The sequence below is a fragment of the Bombus huntii genome, chromosome 4, assembly GCF_024542735.1.
Source record: "Bombus huntii isolate Logan2020A chromosome 4, iyBomHunt1.1, whole genome shotgun sequence".
In the NCBI taxonomy this organism is placed as follows: domain Eukaryota; kingdom Metazoa; phylum Arthropoda; class Insecta; order Hymenoptera; family Apidae; genus Bombus; species Bombus huntii.
This window is the reverse complement of record NC_066241.1, coordinates 6,039,837-6,058,602: the sequence shown is the minus strand read 5'-3', so window position 1 is coordinate 6,058,602 and position 18,766 is coordinate 6,039,837. Positions and strand designations below refer to the sequence as shown.

General features: G+C 38.8%; 1 protein-coding gene across 5 annotated transcripts in view; it reads left to right on the top strand.

The window, feature by feature from the left end:
- The window catches only part of LOC126864517 (RNA binding protein fox-1 homolog 2-like), a 350,319-nt gene that overhangs the window by 159,814 nt on the left and 171,739 nt on the right, over positions 1-18,766 (top strand). Inside the window, exon 1 of one of the 5 annotated variants that reach the window (XM_050615951.1) lies at positions 5,500-6,163. The exons of the other annotated variants lie outside the window; for them this stretch is intronic. Coding sequence (XP_050471908.1) covers positions 6,152-6,163 — 12 coding nt within the window. The 5' untranslated portion in view covers positions 5,500-6,151. Of the gene's footprint in view, positions 1-5,499; positions 6,164-18,766 lie in introns of those variants that run through there. 5 annotated transcript variants of the gene reach the window in all.

The window sequence follows — 18,766 nt, the reverse complement described above, 5'->3', positions numbered from 1 at the left end:
TCTTACTTGGCCCACGGTGAGGTCAACCGTAAAACATTTATAGTGTCACGAAGATGTTATACGACAAAGACGAGAAGCGAGATCGTCGTGCTTGTCCCCGAGCGCATGTGCGCTCCAGCTGCGTGTGCATACGAGCTTCTAAAAATACGCGACCACCCCAAGTGCACTTGAAACCGCGTCGACCGAGCCTGAGAGAGTTCCTCGATAGGCAATTTCACGGAGGCGACGCATCCTAGCATCCCCTGCGTTCATTACAAGAAGTCTTCATTGTTTTATACAATGGTTTGCGGATAATATTTCAGAATTTATCATAGAAAACTTTTACGTATATGCATATATCGTATGCGTCATCTAAAACAGTTTGAAATTTCAATAGCACTATGATGTGACACGATTATCATAATTACGTATGTTGGTGCAATTTAAAAGGAATTTAAAAATGCGTGTAGAAGTTGGAAAATATTAATTGTAAATATATATGTCGTAAAATATTAGTGTTCTGGGATGAATAGCAATCTTAAGTGTACCATATGTGTGTTCATATATTAAAGATGCTGATGCGGAGGATTTCTCAAAAGGAATAATGTCCTTGGGAACGTACTGAATAGCACGTATTTTTTTCTTCTCCCACTTCAATCTCATCTTTTCCTTTTTGATCGAACATATGAAAGATTCGGAAGATGGTAGGAAGTTTCAGTCGAAGAAAAGTGCGATTGTACAGGGTAGGTGGCTGCGCTTCTGGAATTTTGTCGCTGTTTCAGCTTTTTTATCTGCAGGAAGAAAGAGATACGAGTTGCCCCAGTTGTGCAATTCAACCGGTATTGCATACAATGGGTGATGGTTTAAAGTGGTCTCTGAACACTTATGCGCTTCCCGCTATTTTCAAGTTACGATGGCTTTTGTTTTAAACGAAGTTTTCCATACAACCTGGCACAAAACATGAAAATTGCAATGGCAACTTTGCACATCGATTCCTGCAATTTCTACTTAAATCGTATGAAATTTTAATAAAAGATGCATTTACTAAAAACATAGAAGATCTGCCAACTTTTCTACTCTGTGTTATCCTATAAAAAGGACTGCAGTATTTTTTTTTGGAAAAAAAGGAAGGAAACATACAGCTTTGCAAGGAAACATACGCGAAATGAAGAAGATTTAAAATGGAGGTTGCTGCGCGCGTCACGATTTTCTTCCCGAATTAATTCAACGGTACAACAAAGAAAATCGCGAATTCGTGTTATAAATTTGTCCCGACTGTTATTACGACGTTCTACGAGCACGTCGTTACATCGTGTCTTTGCTTGTTACCACTCGGTAATACCATGGAGATCCATTTCCATCTAGAGCGCGTCGAGTCACGTTATTCTAAGCACCGTGGCTTTTGCACCCTCTCTCACTCTCCGGCGTCGTCCCTTCGTTTCTATGGTGATTCAAAGAGGGGTAGTATCCCCTGTAGATCGAGCGAACGTCGCAGGTTGATTGTAGGTGCCCGTATAGTCCTCTTGGCAAACACAGGATCATCTATCGGGGATAGAGGGTTACTCCTCTCTCGAACGAGACAATCATTTCGCTAGTGATTATCGAAGTAACGTCAGGCTGCTGTCTGGAAGTTACATTTTCCTAAAGATATCGAGACACGGTGCTGGATGAAAGGATACTTTTAAAAGTGGCGTTATATTGTTTCAGGCTCTCGTGTTTTATTTGCTTCACTGTTTCGTCTTGCATTCGATTCGTTGATGAGTAGACAGTGATGTTCATGCGTTTATGGAAAATTTTAATATTGAGAAATGCATAGAATGTAGATGTTATGTAAAAATATACAAAATATCCAAATTGTTTAATATATATGGTAATGTATTTGTTGTAACATTTAAAGAATCAAAATAATTTATATACAGTCTCTGGCAATAGTTCTTTCACAGTTTGTAAAGAATCTATTTTTGTCGAAATAAAACATGTATCTATAATACAGTCATATAATAATATATTTATAATCCAAAGCATATAAAATAATAGTAAAGCAGTTTTCAGTTGTATCTGTGTCAAAGACATTAATTTTGGAGTAAAATATTGTAGCATTTTATTTTGACAAAAATTGGTCCGTTATAGGATGTACAAAGATTTATATGGATGGTTGAAAACATTTTGTACAAACATCCGCAATCTGCCAATGAAAAACTTGTAGACATTGTAACAATGGTTCTTGGCTCCAAAAAGACAATTTCATTCGAATGTATCGTTTCTAGTCTATAAATCTATCTGCTAATAGACCAAAAATTGAATTTATAAGATTCAAGTTCTTCTTATTTTCAAATCTTAAAAATTTGAAGTTGTATTCTTGAGATTCGGGAAATTGCAATAGTTTTACTGTTCGTGACTATCATCACAAAGAACTTTTGCTTCACCCTGAAATACGCGAAGAAAGCGAAGTTAGAGCAGAGTGACTACGAGTTTACCTACGTGTCCTCGTCACTTCCTCTTCAACGTGTATTTACTCTGCTTCTAAACGTCCGCTCCACTTGTTTAGTGAGATCACATTCGCGCTGTACCGAAAATACAGCTGCACCTTCTCGCTCCTCCAACCAAGTGAACGTGTTTCTTAGAGCTGCCGTCAATTTCTTGCTTTCTTTCTCCCGTGATGTGACTTTAATCGTCTTGAAACATGGTTTACGAATCCGGTGAACGAACAAAGCTGCGCATTATGTTCTTTCCAAGATTTCTACGAAACCTCGTTACTGTCATCGTACTGATGGACCGTGCTTCAACCTCTTGAAAAAAAAAAAAAAAAAGAAAAAGAAACGATTTTCAAGAAAATCTGTCTGACGGTGTTTCTTTACCGTCTATTTTCGTACACGGTCGCTCTTTGAACACCCAACGCTTTAAATACCGGCGTTAATCAAAGAAACGGAAAATTATACCCTGTTCGGTCGTAATGCTATTTATAGAAGCATTTTTATGGCTTTCCCAAAGTTTCTAAGATGTTTGTCTTAGGAGGCTGATCTTATCGTGTTGAAGGAGTGTTTGACACTTCATTTTAAATTTAAATGCCGTTATTTTTCAAATTTCTTAACTTCGTTACTCAAGTACGTGTTTAAACTTGCTTTTTAAAAACCAAGTTATTAATGTTTATTAGTTTTCGACCTGTTTAAAAATAAATGAACATATTCGTAGCAAAGAGGTGGAAAGAATAATTATCGACTCCAATCTGCACATTTTAAAAAGTAATTTTTACAAATTTTTTACACCTTCTACTTTTTAACCAAAAATACCCAATATAGTGTTCGTTACAATATTCAATAGATGGACAACGTTTCTGCCGAGGTTCCAATTTGTTAGTTATAACCGCAAAAATTTGAATCTGCATGAATATCCGCAGTCCACTCATAACCAAGCAAGACTCCACCTACGAAGGTCTATCGGAATAATTACAATTTGCCAATCCATACACAATGAATCAACGTCGCCCTCAATCACACGAAAGCGAATCGCCATAACAATCCCAAGCCTACGATCTTCGCCGACAGAGCGTAGACTCTCGCGGTCTCTCGTTTGGCATTTTTCGTTGTACCCGATACGAAGAACAGACGGATTCTGGCAGAATTCCAGGGGTATAAATTGTCGGGATCTCGTCGTTTCTCCCGATACTTCGCTCCAGAACTTTCCTGCCCCCATCAGGATGTTCGCGGTGGTGTTCGGTCGAAGCTTCAGATGAACAGGATTTCGTAACGATCCATCTTCGATCGAGGCTGCGTTTCGATCGTCCTCCTTACTCCGTGTACCAAGCCGGGATATTGCGCAACGATAGGGAAAGGAATAGGCGTAATGGAAGACGTGAAAGTTTCGACCGGTGTTCACAGTCGTGCAGAGCTGCAACGAACGTTTGTCGGCAATCAAAGGTTAGAGGTAGGAAAATTGTGATTCACGCAGCGATTCCCCGTACATCTGAATACGCACGTGCATTGTGAAAATGTTTGCAAACCAAAGGACTGAGGAAGTAGACGTTAGAAAGGCCTCGAGTAAAATGTTATTTAGTTGGCTTACGTTTTCAAGGTATCTTTTGCGTTGCAATAAAATGACTGTAGGGAAATTTAATTTCGAGGAAATGAAATCGAAACATAAATTAATGTTAGTTGTTTCTTTTAAATGTTCTGTAATTAATAGCAGTAAATGTAGTAATTATTACTCGAAAGTATCTTTGAATTGTAATATAATGGTTTGATTTTACAATATTTTTAATCTGGAATTTTAAAAAGAGAACGTTACGAATAATAATATAGCTCGTTATCCTGGTGGGATTGTGCTCGCAAGGATAATTTCGCAAAGGGTCAGCGGGTAATCTCGTGTAACGCGAGCTTTCCTCGGAATCGAAATCCGTTCCCCACAGTTCGATAATGGTTTCATTTCCTTGTATCTCTCTGCTGCATACTAATATATGCGTAATAACAGCGTACTGTGGGCGCAATAACGAACCTTCGATATTATATATGCTAGCCGCGCGAGGACTCATTAGATCGCGCACCTTTAGCTTGTACTTTAAATTGTATAAAATCCGCTAAATTATCAATTACTGGAAGTAGAAAACACAAAAGGCTGCATAACAACCGGTTACAGTTAATAAAAAGTCGTATGAGTAAGTTTTCATTTAAAACGTTCAATCGTTTTATGAAATATCTACGTTTAAAAAAAAAGGCAATTGACATTATTTTGGATGAAATTATTTTACATAATTAGGGATGCAATTGTCATTCAGCAAAGAGAAATCGTACACCTGAAACGCTTGTGCTTTCAGACCAATTAAAGAGCAAAGAACAATTGATTTACATCTATACAAAAGCAGGTACACATATAGCGAAGGAACATCTGCAGTCTGCGCGCGAGGTTTTGGCGTTTTGCAAGCGCTGACTGAAAAGGCGACGAAACAGCAATGGCAATACCGAGAGTTAGTCACGTGCCACTATAAAAATGAAAAATATTCGTGACAGACACTGTATCATTGTAAATATACGATGTTGCAACACGAATCGTAAAAAGATATAAAAATGGCTACTAAGATAATGAAGAACGGGAAAAAATAATAGATAGATAAACAGAAAAAATTATAAATAATCGTACATAAATCTGACTTAATTTCCATTTAACGATCGCATCTTTTACGGGAGCATGGGTGGACGTACAGTAATTGTACGAGGACTAAAATAGGGGAAAAGAAGTAAATCGCCGATATAAATCTTACGTCGTATCGTGGGAACCTGAGGGCACAACGGCGACGTAGCACGGGTAGTAAATGTAACGAACGTTTTGCGGTAAATGAAACGTTTTATATTTCCATAAATTTCGCGTTCGATGTAGGAGAGAAGGTACACCCGATCAAAGTGGAGGCATTTTGTGCGCCTCGATAGAGTTTGATTCGCGTAGTGCGAAAGATGGCCGATGCGCGGCGCTGGGTGCGCAGTGACGCTGCGCGCCGATGGCGCCGGCTGGGAGCGGGACCATCAGTCGCAGAGGGACCACGTACGGTGGCGGTCGTGAGTTTGTCGCAGGAGAAAGAGAACGTGCAATAGGACGAAACAGAAGATAAAGAAAGAAAGACAGGCAAGCAGAAAAGATAGCTAGAGAGAGAAAGAAAGAGGTTTCTGAGAAAAAAACGACGAAACGTAACAAGAATAAGTCGAAATCGTAGCCGTACGCGAACGTTCTTCGTTGATCACACCGAGTTCGCGGGTCCCGCTCGATCGTGTGCGCGTGAAAGAGTTTTAACCTCCGTCGTTCGATTATCGTGCGTCGTCTCGGTCCGTTCTGGTGCGTGTGGGTCGGCGCGCGCGCGCCTGTGTCCGTGTGTGCGTGAAAAACACCGCACCGTCTCTCGTTACGCGTTTCTCTCTGTGTGTTACATACATCGGGTAGTATACATACAAGAATATATACGTGCATCGGAAAGAGAGTAACGCCGGATCTCGCGTACACAGTGTGAGCACGAAAGTAAGAGAGAAAGAAAGCGAGAAGGACAACCGGGGAAGAAGAGGAGGAGGCGTGAGGCGGGCGAGGAGGGGGAGGAGGTAACGGAGTGTTGGATTTGTTTTCTTGCACAACGGTGGAGCAAAACGGCCTCAAACTGTGGGGCTCTGGGGCGTTTTTTCTTCCTCCGCAAGGGATGTACTACCCCGTAAGTGATCGTTTCATTTTTTTATGAATACTGTGCATTCATCGGAAGGCTAGATGCTAGACTAAACCAGAAGAGAGGGAGGCGTCTCTCACTGTTTCTCTCGCTCTCTACCCTCCCTTTGCTGGAAATGTTCGAAGGCGTCGCGTCGGTTCGATATGAGGCGTCAGGTCGTGGAATATCGTGCTTTGTTACTATTTTCGAACTCTATAAAAGCGATTCGATATCATTGCGCGACGCAATTGACGTATATTTGACTCTTGCCCCTTGAATGAAACGTGTATGTGAATATAATACGATACACACGCGCACAGTGTCGTGTTCTATAATGCATTGTTTTGTTTTTTTTCTGTTCGAAATCGAGTCATAACTAACACCTTCAAGTAGTTTGCTTAGAAATACAAATACGTCGTTCACCCTTGTTTCGTCGTAAATAACACGAGAGAATTCGTGGTCGTCGCGTCGCTCACACGAGTGTCTCGCTCGATACGGCCGAATTGGAGGTTATGTTCGCCTCCGCCGGGAGACAGCGAACGAGAACAATTCGGAGCAAAAACACGAGTCGATAGAACGAGTGTTTCGGTAATATCTAGAAGTGAAATTCGCCTTGGTCATCGTACTGCTGGCGAAATATGCATTTCGAGGAAATATACCTATTTATTTACCGCGTTAAGAAAGACCTCTGCGAAGGAAAGGTTAGAACACTCGATAAGAAGGACACGGTCAGGGCTCTCTTCAAAGTGAAAGTAATTGTTACTAGCTATCACTATTTTATCTTACTAGTTTCCCAATTATTACGTTTCAGTGCCCATAATTAACCGATTTTAAATTAATTTTATTTTCAGATATGCAGAATTTCTCTTTTATGTCATATAGCGCAATGGAAGGTATTTTTCATATTATTCGAATATCTACAGCTAATTTTAAACCAATAATTCCAATAATTCCAATCAATAGAATACTGTGCTCCAAAAGCAAAATTTCTATCTTTAAACAAAGATATTCGCTATATACATACAAAATTCTCTTTTTGTACCATCTTATGTGTGTTAAATACCAAAAAATATTACAAATGGGTACTGCAACTTAGTCCTTGGTGTTTTTACTTCAAATCGGAGTAGATATTTTCTACCTGGGTATTTACCTAGACCCAGGTAGGTCCTCAGAGGTTGAGATAAGGCTTTCTTCGAATTGAATCTCGCTCCAAAGTTCTTCCTTCGCCAAGGTAGGCATAGACGGATTAAATTTCATACACAATAAACCTGACCTGTTTCTTTCGCCCCTACACAACTTTCTACATATTGTTCGGAGCACGACGCTCGCTTTTATACCAGCATTCACAAAATCGAAGTAGCTTTTGTATGATTTATAATATTTCTTATTATTGTACACATCAGCTGTGCAGTTTGAATCAAGAATCATTTGTGGTTTCTATTCAGATGTTGAATTACAGTACGTTCTGCGAATATGAACGTAGTGCGCTGGTTTCGTAAGCGATGCACGTGCGTCCCGGCGCGAAACGTTCGCGAGTCTTGAACTTTTCTGGTACGTCACGATTAACGTGACGAAGACGTGCCTTTTTTTGCACGCGTTTGAAGTATGCACAATGTCGTCCGATTCGCCATGATCGTCTCGCGTAATTAATATTGATATGTACGCGTATCGCGTTGCTTGCCATTTGCGTTGCGTTTTTTGTTTGACGTACGAGTGTTATCTTGACTGTGTCGTTTTTATGCCAGTGTTAAAATTCGGGAACAGAGATAGTTTTTATTTTTTGCGTTTGAATTATTAAGTTTTATAGTTATTGTATTAAGTTTTATTTATATGTAGAAATTATTTTATTCTTTGAGGTCTAAATATTAAATCTTGTGGTTTTTCGAAGAATGTATCGCAGAAATAATTGAATATACTTTGTATGTTATTTAATATAGTGATATTTCATAATATATAGTGTTATTTAATATAGTATTATTAATATAGTGATTTAATTGACAGATGTATTTATAGTGAAACGAAAATTTCAAAGTTGAATATGTAGGTAGGTGGTACGTAGATTATTATTATAATGGAATAAATATATTTATTCAATATTATATATTTAATATTTATTAATGTTACTGTATTTTTTTGGTATCTGGAATTATTTTGAAGTTTTTGTAGCATTGTCTCGATATTAATATTCAAGTATGAATGGTAATGTACAACAGTAACCTTCCTGATAATTAAACATTTTATATCCTCACCACTTTTATTTGCTAATTCATATACATATTCAAACGATTACAGAAAAAGTCGAGATAGGTGTAGATAAATCCATCGGTGAAAAGATTAAACAACAACGCAAAGTTGAATAGGATGATCAAACCCGTTTTATTTAGTTACCAAATACCAATATCAGCGGCTGTCAATGTATACCCACAAAAAAAATGTAACATCGCATTCGGCGTAAAAATTACATAACAGTATTCCAATTGAAATTCAAGTTTCGCTCCATGAATTCATGAGCAATAACTCAGATCAACTTCGCGTCGGTAAAAAGTTGGACGTAAAGATTCGAACGAATTTGCACAGTCATCGTAAACTCTGCCACCGTAAACATGACATGCATTAACAAATAATCTACTTCCAGCTTCCTTGTTCTTCTCGCAAAAAACTCTTCTGCTCTTTTTTACACACGTGTCAAAAAGGAAAAGGAGAGAGAGAGAGAGAGAGGGAAAAGGAAAGCACAAATTACACGGTAAGCGGAAGAAAAGGCGATTTTACCGTTAGCGCGGGGACAAAGAAACACGTTGGAACAATCGACCAGTCGCAATCGATTTCATCAATCTCCCGCTGTTTCTCTCCGAAAAATCCGCTCGATCGAGGGTCGGTTAATTTCCGTGTGCGCGAGAATTTCCCTGCGACCCGACGCGTGTTCCCAGCTTTTTTATTCGTCCCGTATATATTCGTTAGAAAAAGGGGCGAAGCTTGTCCACAGCGAGAGGTGGACGAAAAATTTCAAAGCAGATTACAGCGTCACAAGCTCGCGGTATTATCCATCGACGTTAATCCACTGGCATTACCACTGCCAATTCTACGGAAATAAATAAAAGGAGAAAAAATAAGAGAAGAAGAGGTGGAACGCGAGAAAAGGGGGAGAAATAAAGAAGGGGAAAAAACGAAGGGGTAGCGCACGGTCACGTTCCATTGGCTTTTCAGGAAAAAAGAGTCGCTTTTTGGGTCAAGCGTCCATAGTTATCCCTGCGCTGTTGGACCACCCCTTTCTGGTTTTAATATTATTTCCCGAGAAACCGGAGGCCAATGAGGCTTGAACTAGAGTCGAAGTGGACGAACGTCATTCACGAACTGCTCGTCGTCGACTTTGATCCTCTACTCGCGTTAATTTTTTTCCTCTTTTTTTTTTGTGTGTGTGTTTTATTCTTGCGTTTGTCTATTTCCCAGAGATGTATTTCTCTCTTCTCGTTTTCATCATCGAATCGTCGATGAAGAGATTTTCCACGGCACGACGATGTGTATTTTGAAATATAGGGCAGGGTGGGCTATTTCCAGCCCCCGGTGTGTATCGGTACTTTATTTCGAGGCAAGTAAGTAGATCGATCGGTCTTCCCATCGTATCGGCTGGCCCTTAAGCTATGCACGGCCCCGACGATCTGTCCCCTCATGCTAATTTCTTTTCTCACTAGGGTGTTCCGGGGTAGTTGCGGCTGTGTAAATCCTTCTTTGAGAGAGGAAGGGTATGGGGTCTTGCTTAAGTAGTGGAATACCTATTAGATGGTTTTTGGATTAGCTATTTTTTAGATAGTTTTTATGAAATCTGGAAGCATTAACTTCTTTGTGTTTTTCAATGTAATCGTGTCCATTTATCGGCAAGTAATTTCTTAAATCCGAGGAAGACACGAAAGAATCGTTGTTCATATGTGTGATTTTCATTCGATTGAACTTTAAATGTATTTTGATTTCGAAGTGAAAACTTTTGGTACAGCTCTTCCGTTATTTTAAGAAACTATACAAAACGATTCGCGAAAATCACGGATGGATTGTTTCTTCCAAAAGGAACGCTTTAAATATCAGTCCATTTCACCAGTTCGATCGCCGCGGGTAAAGGTCGATATTTTCATGGATAAGAAGACAGTAATGTATTAAGTAAAAGCATAAATTCGTCCCGTTACTACCTATAATTTAACACCTGTTTCGAGGCAAGCAATATCGCAGCAAGAAAAAAAAAAAAAAAAAGAAAAGCTGAGAAAGAAAGAAGGTACAAATAGGTAGTAAAAAATTGTGACACAAGAAGAGAAGCGCGTAATATAAGTTGGCGTTACAAAAGACGAAAAATAAGGCGGTGCTTTTGGATTGGAGGAATTTGTCTTGTTTTTCCAACAACGCCATTACTCCCTGCCTTATCTCATTTAGTAATTGCTCCTGAATATTCAGATTCTATTTAAGATAATTAATCGTTGGACGTTGACCGCGTGGAAATTTCGACTAAAATTTTCCTTCGTGTTAGTCTGTTTGTCTGACAGATCGAGTCTGTCCTTGCAACGTGTGTCACCTTGTTATCGATATTCTCATCACGTGCTCCATTAATCGGTAGATTTTTCTATGGTTAACCGCATCTTAGAACGTCGTACTTGTTATCGAGCGAATATACTTCCGTTTCACCTTTATTTTCCGATCTTCTTGCGTTTCTTCTGTAGTCTTGAATTTCACGGAACATCGTGAAATATTGCGACGAAGAACGAGAACAGATATGTTGTTGTCATAACAAACAACTCGTTATAGTAGGAAATTACTGAATTAATATTTCAGTAGTTTCTAAATATAGAAATAAATAAACGGAAGAATACGATAGTATCTAAATATTAAACAAAATATTACGAGTACGTACATAACTCTGTATAAACTTTACGATTTTTAATTTCATCTTTTATTTACACTGTATCCGGGATAAGCGGAATCTATAAAATATTTCCTACTGCTGTTACTACAGATACCTACCGTTATTCATGTCTTCGATGTTTTTTATCTTCTGGCTTCTAGAATTTGTGCCAATTTCTGTCTGATACATGGATTAGGAATTGTTCTGTCCATTTTACTCGAATGTAAGCTATTTCTGTTCGCGATTGAAACCGAGAGACAGGGGTCATGCCCCGCGGAAGCACGCGAAATAGGCCGTGCATGATTGCGTGTTAACACGAGTCTTAAAAATCATAGTTTCCAAGCTTTGGTCAGTTTCATGGTATTTCATGTTTACTCGTAATTAAGCCTTAAATAACAAATTAACGAAACAAGTAAAATCGAATATTTCGTGACGTTTCGTAACTCAGAAATGAAAGTAATATCGAGTTTTTCTTAAAGACACTGCTCTCTCCATGGTATTGTTTCATTTATCTAAGGAATCAGCCTGGAGCCAAACTTAAGCCGTCGAACTGCTTTCCTGGGAATTGGGTAAATTTAGAAACGCAATTCGATCGGGATACCAGGAATCGAAATGTTTAAAAAGATGGAAACGGAGGAGAGAAAATTGTTTTGAATTTGTCGTACGAGACATATTGATTTGTCATGGAATTGTTCGTTCGAACGTAGGAAGATGTACGTGTTATTTTTCTGAAAATTTCTCCTTTCTTCTGAAAATACCTACTCGTTGTATCGGCAAGATGGTGAAATAAATCTCGCAGTCAAACGATTAATATTTGGTCCTTTTGCAAGCAACAAAAATACAATACATTTGTAATTGTGTGAAAAACTTGTAAAGCTTCATTATATTCAAAACTTGCGCATAAAATTAATCAATTTAGCTTCTATATGTCTCGTATCGTATTCGGAATTGATTCAGAGTAGTTACGAAGGACTGAACGATCTTTCACGAAGAGGAACAGACAAGCATAAAGAAAGATCAGAATACGAATTTTTTAAATTAAACTTAGAACCCTCCGGACATTGATAAACGAGAGAAATACTGAGAATAAAAAAATTCTGGATACCAGCAGCCATTTTAAAATTAAACGCAAGCAACTTAGAGTGCAACACGGGGAGAGAGTAGAATTCTGTAAAGCGCGAACAAATTGCATCCACTCTCGTATCCTCGAGGAAGAAATATTCCGGGCATTTCGTTGAAGGTGGATGCCACTCCGTGAATTAATTAGACGGCCGCGTTCGGATGTATTAAGAAATATTTCACGTGTCGCGCGCAATTCGAGAGCGAGTTGGCACAAAAGGGGAAGGAAGTATCACTTTAAGCTCGAACCACCGCGCAACGCGTGGTTAATCCGCGTCGCGAATACGTGTCAAGGCTTCTTTTTCTCTGTACGTTGTTTGCTTTTTTCCGCTGTCTTCTTTTTCTTCTTCGCGCCTGCAAATTATCACTTATGAATGCACTTGGCGTGGGAAGATCGCATCGTTGGCAATATTTTTTCTTTTGTAAACGCTTCTTGAAACAATTAATACCATGTAGCAGTGAAGAATTAGTACTTTGCTCTACTTAGTTAAGTTCGGTAAAATATACTAGAAGATGGATATGAAATGTAATGAAATAGAAACAAGGTAGATAAGATAAGGTTTGTGAAATATAGATGCATACAATCTTAAATTTATTTCTTTTTAGATATAATTACAGCGAGTTAAAATACTTTAAGCGACGAACTAATAGAAGAATTGCGAATATAACAGGAACATCACGAAGGGAAGGAAATATCGAATAGCATTTATTGAAGCAGAGTCGGAGAATTTCGATTCGATTAAGGAAACATGTTGGTCTGGTTTTCGACTAACACGAGTTGCCAAACTGTGCAAATGTTTGAGGAATTCGTTTTATCATTCGAGCAAGGAAGTCGATCCTTTACTTTTCAAAAATAAAGGGTTGCTCGGATGATTTTGAAAGCATCTGTAGGACGTCGTTCGAAGCATTTGAAACACGTTGTTGAAAATTTCTTAGTTCCTAAAATTGATCTTATTTTGATTTTCCTAACATCTAAAGTTAGTATTGCTAGTGCACGTTGCGTCTTAACGTGGATCTTAATAATTCGAGGCGTTCCGCTTTGCAAAGCAGCCTCGCGAAATCACGACACAGAGGGACATGTCCGGTGCCTTGTGTCCGCATACTGATACGGGAATTAACTTCTAACGCTTGCACGCGGCTGACTGGATTAAGATTGATGATTAAATAGTGCCACGTCGGCTACTGTTACGCCATGAAGTAGAGACGACGACACGGTTGTCCATTATTCACGATCAAACAGTTGCTCGAAGACGATGGCGACGTTGCTTTGCTAGAGTTGTTCCTTTCGTATTGGCATCATACTTCCTGACATTTGACATGTAACCGGTTGGTTAATTTCGGACGGGTCGATGCGTTGGCTATTCGCGAACGAAATCGACGGAAGGTGGATCGGTTCGATCGGTCCGCCACTTTATTTAGACGCATCAAATTGGGACGTGTCGAGTCCACTTTATTAACGCCGTCCTATTTGTCGGCCTCACTGCGCTATTGACTACTAATCGTCCCAGTGATTTACGTATTTCGGTATCTGGATTTTTCCTCCTTTTTTACCTTCGCGCTTTTGATGGATGTTTTGGGGTCTCGGTGATACGAAGGGAATAAAGCGGAGGAGAATTTTTGTTTGCTGTTTGCTTTATTAGAGAGGGAGAGAAAGAGAGAGAGAGAGAGAGAGAGAGAGAGAGAGAGAGAGAAGAAATAATGAATACGTAAAGCGTATATAACAAATACATAAGAGTAAATAGGTCATAAAAATCCTACTTTCATATTCTACATTGAATTGGATATTAAGAAAATATTTTCAACCATCGCATCTCTAAGTATCGCCTTTATCTCTGTTACGGTCTTCGAATTCTTCTGTTTTAATTTCAAATTCTCTTTAATAACGGTATTGAGAAAATGTTATAACAAAGTTGGAAAAAGAAATCGCGCAATGATTCTATCGCGTTTTCTCCAAACTTGAGAAATTTTCCCTGGTAGAAAAATGCGATTCGTTGGAAAACAACTGAAATGGCGCAACAGTGCAATAATATAAAGTGCAGAAAGTTGGTAATCGCGCGTGAATCAAGTAGAACAAAATATCAAATGTACATACTTTACGTAAAGGATTAGCGCTGTAGATATCTCACTGAACATACATTTAACTTGGCACGAATAACTCATTTTTACGGCTACTGCTAGTTCGAACGATTTATTAGAGAAGATTAAAAACATTCTCAACGTCTCTATATAGTTCACGCGTTTAAACACCGCGCAAACAAAAATATCATAGGAAGAAATGATTCATTCTATGAACCTTTCCCTTCTACCATTATGAAAATCAATTCACACTGACGTGAATCACTTATACACCAAATATGAACAAAATATCAATTTTCACGGTTTTATCTAAACCGAATTTTTCGTTAATTATTAATTTTGTTATCAGTAAACTGGGAACGTTTCTGTATTTATTTGAGAATTTAAGAGTTCAACATTTTTACCTGTAAAAAGATATTTTATGCCGGCGTAATTTTTAATTCCGAGCATCCGTGATTCCAAACTTTGTACTTTTTACAATCTTTTTACTAGTTTTAACAGCGTTTAGCGGAAGTACCATCAAAATACATAAAGAGGAGCATATGAAAAGTCACGATTCGCGGTTTTTTTAACCGCGGTCTCTCTAGTTTAATGGCTCTAATTTCGTTCAGGGGACGAGTACGGATGATTGAGTTAACAAACTCGGGCGGACTGGACGCGTGGTCCATTTGCAGTCGGCGGCCCTTCATTTAACAGCCAGACGTTTCACCTTCGTTCCCGCGGAAACGAATAAATCCCGGTGTTCCCCGCGGGATCGTAGGCTCTCTGTCCCTCCCACAAGATGGATATATTTATCACGGAGAAACGTCGACTGCCTCGCGAACGGAACGCCGCACGTTCCCTTTGATACGTGCCAGCGACGATTCTTCATTTTCGGTATTAATCCACGTCGCTGCTCGAGCTCGAACCACTCGCGTCCTTCTCGTGCAAATTGCTACTTGGACCCGTCGTTCGAATATAACTTTCGTGTCAGAGTGACGTAACTGGAGCGTGGAAAAATTCGCGAGATCGCGTCTCATCCTTGACGAACGAGCATATAAAGATCGTTCGTTATACGAACGTGTTAATCTTTGTTAACGCTTTAGTCCTTTTAAATAGGTTTCGTTGTTGAGCCTGTGCTTTAGTAGCTTTGAGTGTGTTCTGTTTTAACATTAGAATTATTATTTTTTATTCTTTGCAACTGTTTTTGGCAGGCGTGCTTATTTGGCATACTTATAATACCACTTTATTTATAATCATCAATGTATACTATATTTAGGTTAAGGTATGCGAAACATCTGAAACTTTTAATCTACTTGGTAGCAAGTTCGCTTCCGTTACATTAGCGAGAAATTGGTGACACTTTAAGCATTATGTACTAAGAGTGTAGAGAATTTCAATTTTCTGCTATAGAAGATTTCTTTGTCCGACACGTTGGCTATATGTTTTTTAAATACATTGTATTACGAATATGTAGTATAAAATGCGAAGAGTCACGTGTATACAATACAAATATTGTTTATACAATTCAAATATGTTGAATTCAAATATTCTTACTCGATAAAACACCAAACAATAATGAAAGATATCTGATGCGTAGTATCGTGGAAAAACCGTTTAGGAAAAGTCCGATGAACTACAATGTAGATAGAAAGTGAGTGCTGACGAGCCGGGAAGGATGGGAAATCCCAATGGGCCATGTGGCCCAGCAATATAACCGTAACGCTTTCGGGCAATAAATACTTGAAGAAAGATGTACATGACCATGTTGAGTCAGTTTTGAAACATGTGTGCGTCGTAGAAGTACCTAAAACTAGTATAAAAGGACGTTTTGATGGAGAAAGTGAGTTAGTTGTTAGTTGTTAGTCGTAAGTCATGAGTTGTTAGTCGTAAGTCATGAGTCATTAGTCGTAAGTCGTTAGTCAATAGTTGGAGTGAGTTGGAGTCATGAGACCATGAGTGGTGAGCTGTCACTCAGAAGTTGAATAGTTGTACAAATTTAGTTGTACTTTCGACCAATCGCGGGGAGACGCAATCGCGAGGAAACACGTCAACAGGAGTTCTAAATTCCCGTTACGATTATAATAATCGACGCCGCGAATAGATCGATCCCCTGATTTCCGTTGAAATAATAGGGGTGGTTGAGGTGGTATAACGCTGCGATTAACAGGGTTATAAAGATTATATTTCCAACACTTAAGAGTTACACTGAGGCGTATGTATAAGTTAAGCAAGTGATTGATTTAAGGATAGTAACCCGGTAAGAACGTGCAATAAACCCAAGGACTGTTTCAAATACCGGAAATACTTGCAGGATTGAAGGTTCCTGCAAGTTAATAAGATTCGGGTTAAGGTGGGGCCTTAGGTTTATCGAGGGTCTGTCGAATGGGGCTTGGGCCTTGATGGTCAGACACTGAAGGACATCGCACGGACCATTTCATGCGACGTAACATTAGTTGTTTTAGTTATATTACATTATTACATTAAGCTCTAGTTAAATAATCATCGTTCTCCTGCTTCAATCATTGTAAATAAATCTATCAAATAAATAAAATTGCTATAGTTGTATTGCGTATTGTATTATTCCTGGCGTGAGAAGACCTACATCTCTACAGTAGGAATTAGAAATATCTAAAGATAATAACAAGTAGCATCAACGATATATTTTTGTTCGATAAAATCAAATATTTATCTCCAATTGCAATCCTCATTTCACTGTCTTTCATCAAATCGGAGAACAACGCTATTCGCTTGTCTAAAGTTTTCACTGCTGCCAACCATACTCTCGTCAGAAGTGTCACCAGTGAACATCCGTTAAATAAATAAGTTTCACGAAAACAAGAGTTCAAAAGCCTTTGAAACGAAGACAAAGGCTCGTAAACGAGACAGTAATAGTGATGAACTCGTCGATGGAAGCGGACAGCGTTCTCTACGTGGAAGTTGGCATTCGTCGCGTTCGTAATTCACGTTCGAAAACGCGGCCGGGTCTGTCGTTGCGGTTTCGTTGCAGGGTCGAGGCTGCCTCTCGAGGAGGTTGCTGGCCTCCTGGTTGCATTCGTTGCGGTTAATAATATTCGCCGTGGATTATCGCCGGTCAGAGAACCGGAGAATCGATCGGTTCGTTTCCCCTTCTACCATTACCGTTCTTGCTTCCACGATTTATTACACATCCGCGTTGGGGGGGAAGCGCTGTCTCCTTAACCCTTTCAAAACAGAGTTTATGGTAGGTTAAGTAAACATATTTTTTTTATTAATTACTAAAGACTAAACAAAATATTATGTATCATAATATTTAGATACGGCAGAACTCCGTTTATAAGAATTTATCCAACAAATAATTTATGTAATTGGAATTCATATAACAACAATCCACCGACTCGTCCCATTATGTATGATTTATCGTTTACATAATCAGAGTTGATTCATATAAGTAGATTCAGTCGACGAGAGCTTATTTACTCAGACGTTAATTAATATTTTGTTAAAACAAATGCAGTTTATATAAACGTTTTTTTTCACTGCATCGATGTACTTTAATATTTGCATGTAATATCATTTGTGTAATGAAGCATCGAAATATAATTTAGCCAACAGTAAAGGTAAAATATCAGCGTGTATGAAAATTGAGCCAGCCTGTCAGGCTTAACGATCAGGATGAACGTCGTTCGACGAACGATTTTCGATAAATAAGACAACGACGAAAATGGAAAACGCGAGATATTTCATATTTTATAATACTCGAATCGCTCGTATCGTGCGCGTATTATTATTGCACGTGATGAAAGAGCGTCGTGCGTCTCGTTTGCACAGATCGGCACGGAACTGACTTCTGCTAATGTTGGAGAAAATTTCCAGTATTTCACTGTCTGTGAGGTCGACCAAACTGTATACATATTTGTATAGCTTGTTGGAGTTCGTTTGCTCTTGTGCTATTTGGCTAGCACGTTTTGTTGTATCCACGTAAATTGGAAACATATATCGAGCGTCTATGCTGTGCCTTTACTCATTTCATGCGTGGAATAGCATTCATAACGAGGCAGGTAGCAAATGAAAATAGATACAAACTTTAGAGAGAAAATTGTAAAATATTACGTGAAACGAACTATAAGGAAAATTTAATCAGATTGTTTGTTACGTTAGCTATATTACCTGTATTGATTATTACATTGTTCAAATTGAACTTCTTACGTCGCAGCATTCTTTTAGCGCATAAGACACGCGAGAAAGAAAAATTTGCTTTCGATTTCGCAATATCGCGTATTCGATCCTTCATCCATGCGTGAAATAACGCGTTTAAATATTATACTATAAATATTACACGACCAGCATCTACGACACAGTTGATAAAATTTTTTTAACGTTGCTCAACGAACGATTCTTCGTGGACTACCTCGAAATTTAATTTCCTCTTTTTAAATATTGTCATCGTATACTGGTACCCGCAGCGGATTTCCCAAAGTTATCGAACAGACGACAGAGATCAACCGCCCGTATCCTCGTGACTTGGGATAAGTCAATGGTTTCGAGACGAAGATTAAGGATCCTGTGGGGTTCGA